This window comes from Galeopterus variegatus, unplaced genomic scaffold (assembly GCF_000696425.1).
Source record: "Galeopterus variegatus unplaced genomic scaffold, G_variegatus-3.0.2 Scaffold7775, whole genome shotgun sequence".
In the NCBI taxonomy this organism is placed as follows: Eukaryota; Metazoa; Chordata; class Mammalia; order Dermoptera; family Cynocephalidae; genus Galeopterus; species Galeopterus variegatus.
The window spans coordinates 10,125-29,716 of record NW_007733886.1 but is presented as its reverse complement, the minus strand read 5'-3'; the positions used below and the strand labels follow the sequence as shown (position 1 = coordinate 29,716).

The following is a 19,592-nucleotide window of genomic DNA, read 5'->3' as shown; positions in this document are numbered from 1 at the left end:
TCCATATTTTGGATATTGTAAATAGAACTTCAATGATTGTGGGAGTGCAGGTATCCCAGAAGTGGGATTATTGGTGTAGTGGATTGAATTATGTCCACCCAAAATTCACTGAAGCTTCAATTATGTACCACAACTTTTATGTAATAGAAACTTGGTCCCCACTGTGGCTGTTAAGAGGGTGGGAAATCCTATTATGGCAATTGAAAGGTGGAGCCTTGAAGAGGTGATTAGATTGTAGGACCGTATAGTAGTGAATCGATTAAAACTGGTGGTCAAGGGCATGGTTCTGAGGGTTTTCAAAGAAGAGGAGAGTCCCTCTCTTGCTCTCTCTCTGCTCTCTCTGGTTTCACCATCTTGCAGTGTGAGACCCCTGGGTGGACTTTGGACTTCCCAGCCTCTGAAACCATAAGCAATACATTTCGTTTTCTTTCTAAAACACCCTGTTCTGTGTATTTTGTTATAAGCAACAGAAATGGAATAATACAGAAAATTGGTATCAGCTTATAATAGATACTTGAAGATGTGGAAATGACTTTGGAACTGGATGTTGGGGAAGGGTTGGTGGAGTTTGTAGGGCTCAGAAGAGGACAAAAAGATGAGGGAAAGTTTGGAATATGTTAGAGACTGGTTACATGGTGGCGAGCAGAATACTGATAGAAATATGGACAGTAAAGGTCTCAGATGTAAATGAGAAGGGACTTATTGGAAACTGGGGCAAAGCTCACCCTTGCTGTGAACTGGCAAGGAACTTGACTACGTTGTGTTTATGCCCTATGACTCTGTGGAAGTTGAAACTTAAGAGTTATGAACCAGACTATTTGGCAGAGGAAATTCCTAAGCAGCAAAACATTCAGGAAGCTGCATGGCTACTTGTAACAGCCTACTCTGAGTTATGGCAGCAAATGTATGACAAAAAGCCAGAATTTAAAAGGGAAGCAGAGCATAAAGATTTTGAAAATTTACAGCCTGGCCATGTGGTAGAGAAGCAGAGAGCATTTTTCAGAAGAAAAATCCAATCCTGCAAAGAAAATTAGTACAAAATAAAGGGATTATCAAGAGAAGGAGGAAAAGGCCCTAAAGGCATTGCAGAAGACTCTGGGGCCAACCCGTCCATTTCAGGCCCAAACGCCTAGAAAGACAAAATGGTCTTGGGGAACAAGCCTGAAGTGCCCTCCACAGGTTCGCTGTCCAGGGCCACCTTAGAAAGTTGCTTCCAGCACCAGCACCCTGGTGGCTTTGGCTGCTCCAGCTGTGGCTAAACTGGCCCTAGGCATGGATGGACCTGTAGCTTTGGAAAACACAAGCCAGAAGCCTTGGCAGCATCCATGTGGTGTTAAATTTGCAATGCCAGAGCTGTGAAGGCTTGGGAGTCTCCACCCTGATTACAAAGGATGTATGGAAAAGTCTGGGGGCCCAGGAAGAGATCTGCCACGGAGGCAGATTGCCCACAGACAGCCTTCACTAGAGCAATGCTGAGCAGAAATGTGAGGTCAGAACCGCAGGAGAGAAACCTCATCAGTGCCATGCCTAGTAGAGCCATGAGAGTGGGACTGCCATGGAGACGCCATTCCTGTGGAGCTACCAGAGTGAAACACCAGCCCAGGAGTGCTGAAGTGTGGCCTTAGACCAGGAAAACCACAGGGGCAGAGTTGTCTGAGGACTTGGGGACCCAACCCCAACAACAGCATGAAAAGGATATCAACCATGGAGTCAATGTACTGGATTCATCAGCTCTGAAATTTAATGTCAGCCCTGTTGGGTTTTGGACTTGCTTGGGACCTGTTATCCCTTTCTTTTGAACTATTTCTCCCTTTTCAAATGCGAATATTTACCCTATGCTTGTCCCACCATTGTATCTTGGAAGTAGATACTGTGTTTTGACTTCACAGATGGTTTGTAATTTTGAGTTGAAACAAGTTAAGATTTGGGGGATGGAATTAATGTATTTGCATGCATAAAGGACATGAGTTTTGGGGGGCCAGGAGCAGAATGTAGTGGATTGAATTATATCCCCCCAAAGTTCACTGAAACTTGAATTATATACCCCAAGTTTTATGTATTAGAAACTTGGTCCCCACTGTGGCTGTTAAGAGGGTGGGAAATCTTATTATGGTAATTGAAAGGTGGAGCCTTGGGCCGAGCCCGTGGCGCACTCAGGAGAGTGCGGCCCCGGGGGGCACAGCAGCGCTCCCGCCATGTGTTCGGATCCTATATAGGGATGGCTGTGTGCTCACTGGCTGAGCACGGTGTGGCCGGTCTCAAAAAGGACAAAAAAAAAAAAGAAAAGGTGGAGCCTTGAAGAGGTGATTAGATTGTAGGACAGTGCAGTAGTGAATGGATTAATAATGATGGTCAGGGGCGTAGTTCTGAGGGCTTTAAAAGAAGAAGAGAGTCTCTGTCTTACTCTATCTCTGCTCTCTCTGGTTTCACCATCTTGCAGTGTGAGACCCCTGGATGGACTTTGGACTTCCCAGCCTCCAAAACTATAAGCAATACATTTTATTTTCTTTATAAATCACCCATTTCTGTGTATTTTGTTATAAGCAACAGAAACGGACTAATACAGTTGGAGCATATAGTAGTTCTATCTGTAGTTAGTTATTTGAGAAACCTCCATATGGTTTTCCATAACGGCTGTACTATTTTACAGTCCCACCAACAGCGCAGAACAGTTTCCCTTTCTGCACATCCTGACCAGCATTTCTTATTCTCAGTCTTTTTAATAATGGCCAGTCTAACTGGGGTGAGGTGATATCTCAATGTGGTTTTGATTTGCATTTCCTGATGATTAGTAGTGTTGAGCATTTTTTTATGTACCTGTTGGCCATTTGTATGTCTTCCTTTGAAAAATGTCCATTCGTCTCCTTTGCCCATTTTTTAATTGGATTATTTGGGGGGGGTTGCTGCAAAGTTGTTTGAGTTCCTTGTGTATTCTGGATCTTAATCCCTTTTCAGATGCATAATTTGGAAATATTTTTTCCCTTTCTGTAGGTTGTCTTTCCACTCTGTTGATTGTTTCATTTGCTGTGCAGGAGATTTTTAGTTTGATATAATCCCATTTGATTTTTTTTCTTTCATTGCTTATGCTTTTGGGGTCTTATTCACAAAGTCTTTGCCCAGTCCTACTTCCTGGAGTGTTTCCCTATGTTCTCTTTTAGTAATTTTATGGTGTTGGGTCTTTATTGATGGTGTTGCATGGCTGCTTTTAATTGCGTTTAGTAAAGTGACAGAAAGGAGAAATTACCTAAAGACAGAATTTATAATTAAAAGGGAAGCAGAGCACAAAGATTTGGAAAATTTGCAGAAACCTGGCTCTGTGGTAGAGAATGAGAGCATTTTCAGGAGAAAAATTCAAGCATGCAGCAGATGGACTGGTCTCTAAAGACATTAGCATGGCTATGAAGCAGCCAAGTCAATGAGAGAAAGGCCCTGAGGGCATTTCAGAAGTCTCCAGGGGGTCACCCCTCCTATCACAGACCCAGAAGCTTCGAAGGATGAAATTATTCCAGGGGACAGACTAGGGGTGCCACTGCCCTGCACCCCTGGGGACACTGCTCCCTGGATAAAGCTGCCTTGCCTCAAGCAGTTCCAAGTGTGGTTCATGCAGCACCTCATGATAGTACAAGCTGAAGCTTTGGCCATGTCCACGTTGTCTATTAAGTCTGTAGACTGTCAGAATGCAAGAGCAAGGGAGGCGTGGCAGCTTCCACCCAGATTTCAGAGGACGTATAGAAAAACCTGGAGGTCCAGGCAGAGACCTTCCACATGGGAATAGCCACTGCAAAAGTCAGCTACTAGAGCAATCGAGAGCAGAAATGTGGGGTCGGAGCTCCCACAGAGAGTCACCACAAGAGCAATGCCTAGTCAGTTCATGGGAGTAGGGCAGCCGCCAGGACCCCAGAGCTGTAGGGCCACTGGCAATTTGCAATGCCCACCTGGAAAAGTTGCAGGCACCAATGCAACCACTTGGGTTGCTACCAGCAGAGCCATGGGGGTGGGGCTCTCCAATGCTTTGAGGGCCCAAATTCCCCACTGTGCCCAGGATGCAGAACTTGGAGTCAAAGGAGATTTATTTTGGAGCTTTAAGATTTAATGTCTACCCTGCTGAGTTTTGGACTTGTTTGGGGCCCATTCCTCTTTTCTTCTGGCCTAATCCTCCCTTTTGGAGTGGGAATGTGTACTCCATGTCTTTTGCACCACTGTATCTTGAAAGTAGATAAATTTGTTTCTGATTTTTACAGGTTCACAGCTGGAAGGAGTTTTGTTGGACTTTCTAGAACAAGCTAAGGCTTTTGGGACTATTGGAATGGAATGATTGTATTTGATAGAGTTTGGATGATATTGTCCCTCAAAACTCATGTGGAAATCTGATCCCCAATGTGGTAGTGTTGGGAGCTGTTTGAGTCATGGGGGCAGATCCCTCATGAATGGATTAATGCTCTCTCTGGGGGTGAGGGTAGTGAGTGAGTTCTCACTCTGTTGTTTAAAAGACCCTGGCACCTCCCTTCTCTCTCTCTTGCTTCCTTTCATTATGTGATTTGCTAGGACCTGCTGATGCCTGCCACTTTCCACCACTAGTAGAAGCAGCCTGAGGTCCATGCCAGATGCAATTGTCCCAGAATCGTAAGCCAAATTAACGTCTGTTCTTTATAAATTACCCAGTTTTAGTTATTCTGTTATAGCAATACAAAAATGGACTAATACAGTATTTGAGAGGTACATTAATTTGGGGGGTTCAGGGGTGGAATGATATAGTTTGGACATGTTTCCCCCTCAACTTTGTCCCCCCAAAGCTCATGTTGAAATCAGATTCCCAGTGTGGCAGTGTTAGGAGCTGTTTGGGTCGTGGGGGAAGGTTGCTCATGAACAGATTAATGTCCTTCCTTGGAAGGAAGTGTCTTTTTTTCCTGATTATCTTTAGGAGGTTTGAGGAGAGGTTCCCCTTGATAAAGGTACTGTTGATTCTTAGTTACAAGGGTATCCTATAAAGAAAATAATTTCTTTTAAAATTACCTCTTTATCACACATGCATAGCTGTTTAGTGCTTCTACTCTTTTTTAGTTTTAAATATTTTCTAATTTCCATTATAATATTTTTGTTTTAGCTGTGAATCATTAAAAGTACGTGTTTTTGTGTGTGCTTGTATATGATTCAGTATCAAAATAATTAGGGTATGAAGGCCATATTTTTGTCATTGATATCTACTTTTATTATAATTTAATCAGGGATGATCTGTATGACTTCAGTTTCTGGAATCTGATGACATTTGCCTTGCGGTCTAGCAGACAATCACTTTTTGTAAATGTCTAATATGTCCTGGTAAATATGTATATTTACTACTTGTTGGGTTTAAGATTCAATATAGTTCCATTAACTCAGCTTCTTAATGAGGTTTTTCAACTCTTTTACTCATTAGTTCTTTTTTGCTGTACCTATTTTTTGAAAATAAGTGTTAAAATCTCTTCCTATGAACATGAGTTTGCCATTTCCCCCTCTAATTATATCAATTTTTACAAATGTTGAGGCTGTTAATAAATGCATATAGATTTAAAAATTTATATCATTCTGAACAATTATTCTTTTTGAGGTAAATAATATTTCTCAATGACTACTTACCACTAATGAATTTTGCTGTAAATTCTATGTATGATATTATTACCAGTACACAAACTTTCTTCTGATTTGTATTTACTTACTTGGCATGTTTTTTCACTCTTTTACTGTCACACTTTGTGTTCATTATGTTCCATGTACTTTTTTCCACGTAAGAGAATTTTTGAAAAAATACAATGAGATTTTCTTTTTTTAACAAAAATTTTACTCCACTTGCATTTACTCTTGTTACTGAAATATTCAGACTTATTTCTCCCATTTTATTTGTTATGTGCTTTTTACATTGTTTCTATCTTTTTTGTCTCCCCTACCTTATATTAGATTGATAAAAATGTCTTTATTTTAGTCAGTGTGTATAACATCCCCCCTAGCGATAACAAAGATGTTCATTACAACATTTTAATCCAATATTCATATGTTTGTTCTCAAATTTTGTCTAGAAATCTTGTCCACATCTCCCCCAAGAATTAATGACATGTAATTAAAAAAACAAACAAACAAAAAACAGTAACTGCTCCTTTAGCGTTTCAACAAGTTTAACAGTTTATTTTTGCTCACCATTGCTTCTCTGATAACATTTCTTTCTTTGGAGTTTAATATTCCTTTTTTTAAATGATATATTTTAGTGTTTTCAAACATTTATTTACTATTTTGTTTTGCTTTCCTTTATCAAGAATTCATCAGAGGTAAAGTTTTTCAGTCTTTGTCTGAAAATATCTTATTTCACCTTTTCTCTTGAGTGATATACTTGAGCTAAATATGTAAATTCAGTTTAACAATTTTTTCTTAGTATTTTTAATGTACTATGCCATTGTCTCACACCGTTGATTGTGGTTAAGGGGAAGTCTGAAGTTGACATAATTTCACTGCTTGGTAAAAAATCTGTCTTCTCTTTGGCTGCCAACAAAAACCATCTTTTTGTTTTTGATATTTTGCATTTTCACCAGGATATGTCTAAGTCGATTTCTTTTTGCTTATTCCGATCAGAACTTTATGTGAGTCTTCAGTATGTGTAATCATGTCTTTTCTCGATTTTGGAAAATCTCAGCCATTATCTCCTTAAATGGGTGGCTTTTCCCCCATTCTTTCAATTCCCATCTTCTAAAACTCTTTTTATTATTTTTTCAGGTCTGTAGTTTTTATTTATTTATTTATTTATTTATTTAATTTATTTGAATATATATGAGATACAAAACTGATTTGTCACCCCTTGTGCCCATGATGTGAGGGCCAGATTTATACTGGCAGCATACCCATTAGCAGAAGTTGCTTTTGTACCCCATGTCCCCCAGCCAATTATCCCCAACCTCCCTCCTCCTACCCCTTTCCACCCCCCACTCCACTTTGTAGCCCGAGGAATGTTCTCTCCCTCTGCAAGACCAACACACCACTGTGGTCTTTCTTTCCTTCATTCTTTCTCTCATTCTTTCTCTCTTTGCTCCCACTTATGCATGAATACATGTGGTTTTTATCCCTCTGTGCTTTGCTTATTTCACTCAACATAAGTTTCTCCAAGCTCATCTGTGTTGTTGCAAATGGAAGCATTTCATTCTTTTTTGTGGCAGAGTAGTATTCCATGGTGTATAATTACCACAGTTTCCTTATCCAGTCATCCACTGATGGACATTTAGGTTGGTTCCATGTCTTGGCTATTGTAAACAGAGCTGCAATGAAAATTTTAGTGCAGATATTCCTTTGACTCTTAATAGACAAAATGCATTGGACATTTTCCTCACCACAAAAAGGAACCCTGCTTTCCTTATCTGTCAGCCCCCAAACACCCCTCTTTAACAGCCCTAGGCAACCAATAATCTACTTGCTGTGTCCCTATAGATTTGCCTATTCTCCACATTTCATGTAAATGGAGTCATACAATAAGATCAAATATTTGCAATTGTCCATTTCTTACCCTTTGCCTCAATTTTACCAAACTTTTTACTCAGGCTTTTTTTTCCTGCCTACAGGCCCCTCAACTTTAGATTCCACCAAGCCTGAGAAAGCACTAAAAGATAGAACATGCCCCCCTTATTAACTTTTCCTAAGAAATGATTTACCACAGCAACACACATTTCCTGTCCAACTACAGTGATCATGCAGTTAAATTACTCCCCTTTATATACCCAGCTATATCTTACTTACTGCTTACCCTTTCCTATAGAATAAAGACCATTTCTTTTTTTATTTTTGAGATACTTGCAGTTCCCTAGTGCAGAGTATTTTTCCTACTGATGTAGTTTTTCAGAGTAATGTCCTTGCTTAAGTCTGGATTTGTTTTTATTTGACAAACATGGGGTCCTTGTGATTGGATTCTTTTACTTAGCATGATAATATCAAGATTTATCCATGTTAAATATAAAGCATACATCCATTTTTCAATTTTTATTGTTTTTACTCTTTTTTACATTTCTTTTGTTGCAAAATAATATTATATATTATAAGTATTGCATATATTATCTACTAATTGGTTGTTGGAAATATTGTTCCCAATTTTCAACTGTTATGAATAATGCTGATAAGCATTATAACTTTGTGTATAAGTTTTTATGTGGGCATATGTTTTTATCTCTCTTGGTTATATACCTAAGAAAGCAATTGCTGGATCACATGGTAACTATATGATTAACTTTTTGACAATACATGTAACTGTTTTCACAGGGACTGCACTATTTTGCAATCCCACCAGCAGGGTATGAGTGAGAGTTCCCATTTCTTTAAATTCTCACCACTACTGGTTATTGTACATCTTATTATAGTCATTTTAATGGTAGTGAAGTGATACCTCATGGTTTTGATTTGCATTTCCCCGATGGCATCTTTTTATGTTCTTATTGGTCACTTGAATATCTTTTTTGAAGAACTGTTTGAAACATTTTTTTATTGACACATAATTGATTATACATATTTGTGTGGTACAGTATTGAATATCGATGCCTATGTACAGTATGTGATGATCAACTCAAGACAATTAGCATACTCATCATTGCAAAATGTGATCATTCTTCATGACCCATAACCAATTTCTTGCTAACCCCCCTCCCTCTCCCCCTTTCCCACCTCTAGTAAACACAATTCTGTTCTCTCATTTTGAAAGTTCAATGTATTATTTTGATCTGACTTTCTTTCTTATTTATTGATTTTTTAGCTCCCACTTATAAGTGAGGATGTGTGGTATTTCTTCTTCTGTGTCTAGCTGCTTCACTTAACATAATTTTCTCCAAGCTCATCTATGTTGCTGCAAATGGCAGAATTTCATTCTTTTTTATGGCTGAGTGATATTCCATGGTATATACATACCACATTTCCCATATCCAGTCATCTCTTGGTGGATACTCAGGTTGGCTCCATATTTTGGCTATTGCAAATAGAGCTACAGTGAACATGGGAGTGCAGGTAACCCTTCAACATGATGATTTCCATTCCTTTGGCTATATACTCAGCAGTGGGATTGCTGAATAGTATGGCAGTTTTATCCTTAGTTGTTTGGGGAACCTCCATACCGTTTTCCATAACAGCTGCACTAATTTACAGTCCCACCAACAAAGGAAACAATCAGCAGAATGAGATGACAAACTACAGAGTGGGAGAAAATTTTTATGAACTATGCATCCAACAAGGGACTAATATCCATAATATCAAGGAACTCAAGCAATTACACAGTCAAAAAACAAATAACCCAATTAAAAAATTGGACAAAGGAGCTGAATAGACATTTTTCAAAGGAAGACATACAAATGGCCAATAGGTACATGGAAAAATGCTCAACATCACTAGTTATCAGGGAAATGCAAATTAAAACTACATTGAGATACCATTTCACCCCAATTAGACTGGCTATAATCAAAAAGACAGTGAATAATAAGTGCTGGCAAGGGTGTGGAAAGAAGGGAACACTCCTGCACCATTGGTGGTACTGTAAATTAGTACAACCACTGTGGAAAACAGTATGGAGGTTTCTCAAACAACTACAGATAGATCTTCCATACAATCCAGCATTCCCACTTTTGGGTATATACCCAGAGGAACGGAAATGATCACTTGGAAAGGATACCTGTACTCCCATGTTCATCGCAGATCTGTTTACAATAGCCAAGACATGGAAACAATGTAAATGTCCATTGATGGATGATTGGATAAGGAAACTGGTATATATACACCATGGGATACTACTCTGCCATAAAAAATAATGAAATACTCCCATTTGAAACAACATGGATAAGCCTGGAGAAACTTATATTGAGTGAAATAAGCAAAGCACAGAGGGATAAATACCACATGTATTCACTCATAAGTGGGAGTTAAGAGAGAAAGAAGGAAGGAAAGAAAGTCCACAGTGGTGCGTTAGACTTGCAGAGGGAGAGAACATACCTTGGGATACAAAGCAGAGTGGGGATGAAAAGGATGAGGAGCGAGGGGGGAAAAATGGGTGCGGGACATGGGATACAAACACAAGTTGTGGTAATGGGCATGTTGTCAGTATGAATCTTTCCTTCACATCTTGGGCATGAGGGGTGACAATCAGCTTTGTATCTCATGAATATTCATAAACAATAAAAAATTACACACATATATTTATATGTAAAACCTCCTATAACTCAACAACAAAAACAACAACAACAAAAAACCCCAATTCAAAAATAGATGAGTGACTTAAATAGACACTTCTCCAAAAATGATATACAAATAGCATGAAACTTTTCAAATATGTTCTGGGGAAAGAGCCAAGGGTGTGGCTGGAAACTTTTTGCTGAAGACATTAGATGTGTAACTAACATCCAATCAACACTTTAAGCCAAATCCAGGAACAGAGATAGAGTTATCCAGAAAGGATCTATGGAGAATTTTCTTGTCTGATGGCGTGGATCTCCTTCATATGCAGAGGAGACCCACAAGATTTCTAGAAAAAATGTTATACTACCAAAAACCCTGCCAGCTTTGCATGAAGTCAACAAGTGAGGGACAAAAACTGAAGAAAGTTTGTCAGACTTCTGGGATTTTACAGGCAACAGAAAGGATTATAGAACTACTTGGCTGCTAACATGTCATCCTTCAAGAAAAAGGAAGAATGACCCTGAGGGCAGAGCCACAGATAAACAAGCAGAGGCCGGAGGGGACAGTGCTGTCTCCACTGGTCCAGAGAACAAAGTGTCAAGCCACGGAGGATAATTCTCAGGCCTTGAAACCTAATGGAATTTATCCTGCTGGGTTTCAAACTTGTTTAGGACCAGCGAATCCTTTAATCCTTTTATATTCTCTCTTTCCGAATGAGAATGTGTATCCTATGCCTACCCCACCAATAAATTTTGGAAGTACATAACTCGTTTCCTGGTTTTACAGGTCCACAGATGGAGAAGAATTTTGCACCCACATAGATCATAATAAGAGTCTCACCCATACCTGATTTAGATGATTTAGATAATGAGATTTGGGACTTTTTGAACTGATGACATTTAAATGGGATATTTGACTTACAGTTGAGGCTGGGATGTGTCAACTTTTGAAGATGGTGGAATGGGGTGAATGCAGTTTTCACATAAGATGGATGGGAATTTTCAGGGCCAGAGGGCACAATGTAGGGAGTTGAAGAGTGGCCTCTAAAAAATATGTCCATCTGGAACCTCAGAATGTGAAATTATTTGGAATAAAGGTGGTTTCAGGCATTAATGTAGGAATCTCAAGATGAAATAATACTGGATTAAGGTGGACTCCAATCCAAAAACGGGTGACCTTGAAAGGGAGAGAAAAGGAGAAAACACAAAGACACAAGGAAGAAGACCATGTGAAGAGAGAGGCAGAAATACAAGTTATGCTGCCACAAGCTAAAAAACACCAGCAGCAATCAGAAGCTGGAAGAGGCAAAGAAGGATTCTCTTCTTAGAGACTTTTGAAGGAGCATAGCCTTGCTCACACCTTAATTTTAGATTCCTGACCACCAGAACTGTGAGAAAATAAATTACTTCAGTTTTAAACCACCCAGTTTGTGGTACTTTATTATGGCAGCTTTAGTATAATATTCTCATCAATATAGAGACACATGCCTGCACACACGAACTATGTATTTTTTCTGAAAATAACAATCTTTAGATTTCTTTTCTAAATTAGTATCTTATATCAGTATCTTATATAAGATATAGTATCTTATATCTTATATTTGCAGTTAATGTTTTGTAGTTATGTTTGAATAGCCTTTCATAGATTTCTTGGGTATCACTATTGCTTTCAATAACAATTCGAGATTAATATCAGTTTCCCTTCTCTCTACTGATTTCTTTGTATATCAAGAACATTAATCCTATGTCAGTCATACATGTGGGCAGTTTTTCTTCTCAGGTTTTTGTGTGTTCTTTAATGCTGTTTTCCCTCAAATGGTTTTTTTTTTTTTAAATTTAAATAGATTTGTATAGCTAAGAAAGAAATACTGTTCTCTAAATAAAAATATTTGACTAATACACTAGGGACATAAAACACCAGCCCCCAGGTTTACTGGGGTTAGAGAGAGGGCCCACCTCAGAAGCCACACAGCCCTTTGAAGAATAGCTCTGGCCGTGCATTCAGGATTTGAGTCTCTACTCCACCATTTCCCAGAAGTTGCTTACCCTGTCCAAGTGTCCCTTTTCTCCTCTGTAGATCAGAGACAGTAATGCCCACTTTGAATGGATTTTGCAGGGATTTGACAGAATAGGCAACATTACTCTTTATTATGAAAAGAAACAGTAATTCCGGCAGGGGTTTGGGGGAGCATACAAATAAGCTGGACAACTGGCCCTTCGGGTAGATAAGAGTCAGCCCTATGAGGTAGGCTTTGGCTATCCAGCCCCAACCAACCTCCCAGTTCAGTAACAGTAAAAATATTCATGCAGGAACAAAAACACAACAAAGATGATGAAGATGAAGATAATGACCCCCAAGGGTTTTTTCTCAGGGCTTTGTTCTCAGGATCCTGGACCAGTCTATGTGAGGGCCTCCTCTGGGATCTTGCCCATGGCCTGGAGGAAGTGAAGGAGGGAGTTGGGAGATCAACAGAAACAGGCACTCCGAGTTTCATCCCCAGGCCACCTGTTCTCCATTCACTTGGCCTGAATTCCCAGACCTCACCTTAGGCACAGCGAGAACCTGAGCAGATCTGCTATAGTCCCAGTGGTTGCCGTGAAGGCACCTGGGACAGAGGAAGGACAGGTGACATCCATTAAGACCCAGGAGAGACACTCTGACAGCACAATGCTATTTCCTAATCTATGCAACAGAAACATGCCTCCATGTTTACTGGAACATATGCAGCAGAATATATATTGTGGCACAGTGTGTGATGGGAAAACACAGCTGAAAAGCCAAATGTCTCACAGTAAAAGAGGAAGGTCTGTGAAACTTAGAGAAGTACCATGCACTTATTCAAAACAACTAGATAGCTTAATATGAACTGAGAGAAGAATGCTCAGTGTGATAATAAGTGAAACAAAGAAGCAAAACCAATTATCTGAAAGTTTCCATTATTCATTCCCTGTTCCTCCCAGCTTATACTATCATTGTGCACACCTAGCACTCACTTCTAGGACCACTCAAGGTCCATCCCAGACTGGGTGGAGAAAGCCTGCACCATTTCCTGCTGCTCCTTGGAGAGGGTGTGCATGGAGCTGGAGGAAGATGTGAGCATTGGGATGGAGAAGATGCTCTGCGTCTCTTTGGTGCTGGCATTCCTCACAATTAGCTCATCGTTCACAATGCACAGACTGGAGGAAAGATGGACCCTCAGACAATTGGACAAATGGACAATCCAACACTTCCAACAATGATCCTGTTTCCTCTGCCACTCAGCAACCAGATTCCTTCCAAATCCCTATTTTGCCTACTTCTCAGATTCCACGTCTGATACCGTTTACCTCTGCCACAGAGCCCACTTTTGGAGACACTGTCTACACACTACGCTAGATTTGTAGGTTTATCTATAACACAAGGGTGATTCACTAACATTTTGCCCTTTACGACAGCCCAAGGGGAGTAGACAGTGTAATCACTATTTTCAGAGGGAGACAATTGAGTTACAGAGAGGTCATAAGACTTCACTAAAGTCACAGAGCTAGTGAGTACTATGTTGGAAAAGAATCCATATTCTGACTCTAGAGTCTACACTCTTAACTAGTAGACTAGACTGCTGGTTTTTGGCATTATTGATAACACCTCTAGGACTCTGCTGCCACATTCCCACACCTGTGATGGTTGTTCCCATGTTGTACCCACAACACAGCACTTACCTGGAATTGCTCGTAGGGATAGTGATGAAGGCCCGGGTGAAGGCATGAACAGAACCCTGTGACTTTCCTTCTACTTCAAGGACAATAAACAACAATATCTCCTTAGAGCTGCATGTGCTTTACACACTCACACAGCATTCCCTAGTCAGCCAGCGTCTTACTTGACACTCACTCTGAAGGGGGCCAGAATGAGATAATTGTTCGCTTGGAGTCAGGAGGGCATGGCAGGAATGGGGAGGCAACAATGGGAGCAATATGCTCCCTGTGGTAGGGCCCCTATCATGTGCAGGGGGCCCTGTGACATCCACTTCACAAGTTCACTTCATTTCTGTTTCACAGTAGCCCAAGAGATAGGCATTATTAGCACATTGTATAGATGAGGAATCTGAGCTGTTAGGTAACGAAACCAAGTTTGCAGAGTAAGGACCTGAGATTAGAGGCATTGAACTCCACAGCCTGTGTCCCTAATGCCTCAGCTGTGTGAAGCAGACAGGTGTGGACCCAGGTCAAGCCAGGACGGTTCGGGGGCAGAGTGAGGACAGGAGAACACACAGGGAAGAACAGGAAGGCAAGGAACAGAATCAGGGAAGCTGGGAGAAGTCTGAGAGGGATTCCAGCCAGGGAGAGGGAGCAGTGGGGGCTGTGGAGAGGGGACTCTACAGTCACTCACCTTCCTCGAATACCCCTTTGACAGAAAAGCAGAGCATCGTATCCTGAAAGGGAAGAACTCAGGAGCTCAGGATCCTCCTTAACCTCCTACCACCTCCTTCTCTCTGGTGTTGCCTGAGGCAGGAAGCAGGTGCTCACCGTCTGGATGCACATGTCCACCATGAAGGAGCTGAGGTCATGCTGAGTTTTGGGCAACACACTGAGGAAGTCCACAATGTCACGTTTTGTGTGCTTCAGCAGCCGCCTCCGCAGGTCTGTAAAAGGGGGCAGAAGAGGAGATCTGGGCCTGCCACACCCTGGCCTTTGGCCCCTATGATTGTCCCCTTCACTCCCCGCCCTTACCCTGCCTGTCACACACTTACAGGGGTCCTTCAGCTTCTTCGTATTCCTATCATCCTTGAAGTACTTGCACAAGCTGATCCTAGAAGAAAAAGAGGAGCAGGATGTGGTCAGCCAGTGTGGGTATTTTCAGGAGCTGGCCTGTGTCTGCTGGGGAGCCACATGGGCCCAGAACAGAGTCTGAGCTGTGGTACTCATGGGGCTGGGTGTTTGAGGTTGAAGGGAATGGTCAGGGAGAAGCAGCCCTCATCGTGGTAAGATGCAAGGAGATCCTTTCAATCACCAGAGTCATAGATGAAGTAATACCTGTGGAGGAGGAAGGGGGACAGGCTATCTCTGTGCTCTGGGCTGAAATGAGACTTGAAAGTCCCCCTGAGAAGGCCTGTGTTTGGATGGCCTCACCTGTTCGAGTTTTCCCTTTACTTGTGGTCCCAGGAATACTTACTGCTGCAGGAACTGCAGTACAAGACTCTTCAGTGTCTCAGATCCAAAGAAGCTTCCCTAAAATAAAGAGTCCTCAGGACCACAGCTATCACCCTCTACTCATGTACCACCTGAAACCTTGCTTAATCCTCCCTCCTCACCTTGCAGGTTGGTAACCTTTATGGGCCTCAGTGCCATAGAAGGTTGGTCTCAGTGACTCCTAGTCATCCTGGGGAAGACGAGAGAAAGTCAGCAGTGCAGATCAAGGAGGCGGTGATGGATGATCAGGGAAAGGGATGGGTGCAGGAGAGGGTGAAGGTCAAAGGTCATGTATGAAAAGGCCATGTATGGGCAGGACTACAGTTGAGGTTGTCATCGGGGGTCCCTGAAGCCTGTGGATAACTTGTGTGAATAGGCTCCATAGCCTTTGTCAGGTTCCCACGTGGATCTGCATTACCTTTCTTCACCCCCTTGAGTTTTAAAGGTCAGATGGAAAACATTGCAAGACCTAAAGGGATTCAGGGCAGTTGGGGGCAGTGTCAGTGATAATTAGAGGTGTCAATGATCAAGGAATGCACTTACCAGGCATAATAATTTGGGGAACAATTCCAGGATGGAGCTGCCAAAAATCAAAACAAAATAGACAAAAGTAAGTGAAACTGTGGAGCTCCTCTGCTTCATGGAAGCACACCGACAATAAAGATACAGCCTACTATGTCCCACCCATACACCAGTTCCCCTGCTGCTCCAGCCCTGGTCAGCTCCCCTATGGACTGACCCAGAGGAAGATCTCTTTCTATTCATCTCTCTCTTTCTCACTCATCTTCTCTATCTTCCTCTCACTCTCTCTCTGTCTCTGACTCTCTCATCCAATCTCTGTCTCTCTCATCTTTCTGTCTCTGTCTGTCTCTCTTTCTCTTTCTCTCTCTTTCTGTCTTTGTCTCTCTTGCTCTCTCTCCTCCCTCCCCTTCCTCCTGGGTAGTTACCACCTAGACTGCCCTGGCTTTCTCCTTCAGTGCCATAAGCAGTGTCATTTGGAACCTGGGCTTCCTCCAAGTCCCCAAGGAAGGCTCCAGAGGAAGCAGGGAACAGGGTGGGAGCCCAGGGCTCTGCGGCCTCATGGCTGTCCAGGATTCTGCCGGGCCTGGCATGGCCAAGACCAGGTCATTCCCCAAGGAGGACCCTGATGCTGGGGCAGGGAGAGGAAGGCAGGGCCACGGATGCAGAAAGCAAGAGACGGTGGTGTAGGGAGAGAGGGGGAGACATAGGAGAAGACAGGCAAAGGAGAAAGAGGAAGCAAAGCAACCAGAAGGGAAAGGAGCTCTACCATGGTGGTGGGGACAGGGAGGAAGGAGGAAGACAATGGCTCTCCTGCTGAAGCCCTTTCCCTCACCTGCCCCAGGCTGGCCCTGGGGCCTGAGGTAGGACTGGAAAACATGCAGCTCTTGGGCTGGTCCCACTGGATGCAGGTCGAGCCTTTGTCACCTGTGTGAGGAGTAGCCACAGGGATAGGAGACCTTCCCCAGAAGGGGAGAAGGGTCAGGTTCCAGCCCAGCATGGGGTTGAGGTCTGGGGCCCCCACTTATGATCACCATGTTCTCTCCTGATGGTTGCTGTGCACCTGTGCCTGTCTGAGTCAGTGCCTTGTCGGAGGAATCCTACCCATCTCAGACTATCAGGGCTTCTCTGAAGGATCAGGCAGGATTATGTGACACGTGGACAGAAGGAAGGAGGGAGGGCCGTGTCCCTGAAAGGCCTGTCCTGCTATCTCCTCAACCTCCTCTGCCCTCTGCCTTCCACTCCCGCCTTGGGAAGCCCTCTGTTCACTGGCGGTGACCTACTTCTGGTCCCCTGACTTGGGAAACCCAAGCTTCTCCCAGAGGAGGGCCTACCTTCTTTCTCTGGGCCAGAGGAATGGATGTCATGACAGCAGTCACCCAGGTCCTCAGCCCTGAACCTGGGGCAGGAAGCCCCCCTATTAGCCTGGGGCAGGTGGGGGACCTTTTTGGAGCAAGGGAAGGAGGACCCATCTCAGCACAGGGCAGGGAAGCCCCGTCTCAGCATGGAGGCATGAGGCCCTGGGCTGGAAGACCCTTCTCAGTCCAGGCACCAGCATGTGGCTCAAGGCTGTACATGCCTGGTTCTGGTGAGGAGGGGGAGCCCTGCTTCCTGGAGCACACTCATGGAGGGCAGGTTGGAGGAGGCTGGGTGCAGAGAGGCAGTAAATACACCTCAGATTAGGAGAAAAGGTGAGCAAGTCAGAGGAAGGAAAGGAGACCTCTAAGCACAGCTGAGGGACAGAGGGAGAGAGGATGGTGCAGGGCCTATGGTCTCCCAGAGAACCAGGGCTGCTTCCTCCTGCAGACAGCACCACAGCTGGAGCTCAGGCTCCTAAGGGGTGACAGAGGGTTCAACTGACTTTATGTTGTTGGACGTATCCAGGAAGGTTATGCACGGGAGGTTTCTGTCTGCACATATCTCTTCTGGCTGCAGTTCTTTCCCCTTGTTCATCTCTCTTGCAAACTCCACCTGTAATTATGTGGAAGAACCATACGGACAGGGAGAGAGAGATAGGAGGGCCTTTCACTGCCAGTCCCCTCCCTTGCTGACAAAACCCTTTTCCTGCTTCATCACCGCCCTAATGAGTCCTCCCATATTCCCTTCAAAGAACAATCTGAGTATTACAACTCACCTCATTTTCGGAGCTGAAGATTTTGGTGTTGGGGACCTTTGGCATAGTGTCAGACAGGCTAGCCAGCTGGTATGGCTTGTTATTGCTTAGGTTCAAGGGCAAAAGCTATGATGGGAAAAGAGGTAGAATGAAGGCCCCAAAAGGGGATATCTGAGACCAATCTGCCTTCTAGATGATCTCTCCCACCTTCCCCCTCAATCCTAGCACTGGGCATAAGGCCTTACCTTAGTTATGTTCTCTTCATGGATCTGCTGGGAGGCAGCCATGCATTTTCTAGGATTCATTGCCATTTCGATGTCACAGGTCATCAAGTCTCCAGAAAGCAGAAAAGAGGGAATCAAAAAAGGCTGAGAGGGGTCCTGCTGGACAAGCACCAGCACCTACACCTGCCCAGGTTACAATCCCTAAGTCTCCTGCCCAGGCAGACCCCTCTGCTCTAGAATTACTGCTGTCAGCCATACCTGAGCCAAAGGGGAGTCCCTGGATTCCAAGAGCTTTCTGGGAGGTGTCACATTTTTTGTTTGTGGTCAGCTGCAGAGACAAAGATGGAATTCACTGGCTCTGAGGTTGAGGCGGTGAAGGGGGCAACATGTGGGTAAAGAAAGGGTGGGTCTGTCTGTAGGTGCACAACTTGTCTTGAGTCTGCATTACCTTTATCTGCTCCACCTTTTCAGGCTTCAGCTCCTGCATAGAGCATGATACATCAGAGAGGCTGACAAAGACTGATATCGGCAGAGAATAAAAGAGAGGCTGGATAAACACCAGAAACTCTGAGCTCCAAGATCAAGCAAGACTTCATCCCTGTCCTAAACTCTTGCTCCTATCTAGCCTTGTTCATTCCCTTGACACACACCTTTTTGTTATCCTCATCCCAAATCTTGCCACTGATACTCTTCAATGCAAAGGCGATGCTGGCATTCTCAACAAAGAACTGGGCCTGCATTTTCTCATAGTGAAACCACAGGGAGAGGAGTGAGATAAACAGAATATGAGTCCAGAGTCCCTGCTCATTCAGTCTGCCACCTGTCCTTTTTTCTCTCGTCTGCCTCACTGCCCTCTCTTACCTCAACTGCTGTGAAGGGGACACTGCATTGGCTCTGAATCAAATTCAGCAGCCACTTCTCATCATATTTTGCACCAAATGGAATCTAGAAGCAAAGGAAAGGATGGGAGAGGAGACTGACATAATGGAGTTAAAGGTTAAAATTAGACCCAAATATGTTCCTTTTATACCTTTTGTCAGGCTTTAAAATAATCTCTAAAGCTAGGACAACATCCATTATTTCTAATTTTTTTACCAGACACGGATTTCCTAAATACTCTTTTTATTCAAATAACCAACTTAAGATACTTACCATCAACTTTCTTTTTTTTTTTTTTTGTAATCGATTAACTTCTTTTTTTTTTTTCGTTAAATTTTTATTGTGTCAATATACAATGTATATGAAATTTTTATTTTGTCAATATACAATGTATATGATTATTATGGCCCATCACCGACACCTCCCTCGCTCCTCCCTCTCTCCCCTCCCCCCCAAGAATGACCAATCTGTTTGCTTGTTGTAACAACTTCAAAAAAGTATAGTTGTTATATCTTCTTCCCCCCACCA

General features: G+C 42.9%; 1 protein-coding gene across 1 annotated transcript in view; it reads right to left on the bottom strand.

The window, feature by feature from the left end:
- The window catches only part of NXF3 (nuclear RNA export factor 3), a gene marked incomplete at its 5' end in the record, with an annotated part of 47,519 nt that extends 28,389 nt beyond the window's left edge, over positions 1-19,130 (bottom strand). Inside the window, 17 exon segments of the mRNA XM_008592319.1 lie at positions 12,706-12,766; positions 13,155-13,337; positions 13,860-13,932; positions 14,530-14,572; positions 14,667-14,782; positions 14,891-14,953; positions 15,070-15,173; positions 15,313-15,368; positions 15,452-15,471; positions 15,474-15,519; positions 15,873-15,909; positions 17,710-17,819; positions 18,207-18,295; positions 18,444-18,513; positions 18,634-18,732; positions 18,836-18,941; positions 19,048-19,130. Of these exon segments, the coding sequence (XP_008590541.1) occupies positions 12,706-12,766; positions 13,155-13,337; positions 13,860-13,932; positions 14,530-14,572; positions 14,667-14,782; positions 14,891-14,953; positions 15,070-15,173; positions 15,313-15,368; positions 15,452-15,471; positions 15,474-15,519; positions 15,873-15,909; positions 17,710-17,819; positions 18,207-18,295; positions 18,444-18,513; positions 18,634-18,732; positions 18,836-18,941; positions 19,048-19,130 (1,359 nt within the window).
- Positions 19,131-19,592: the final 462 nt, after the last annotated feature.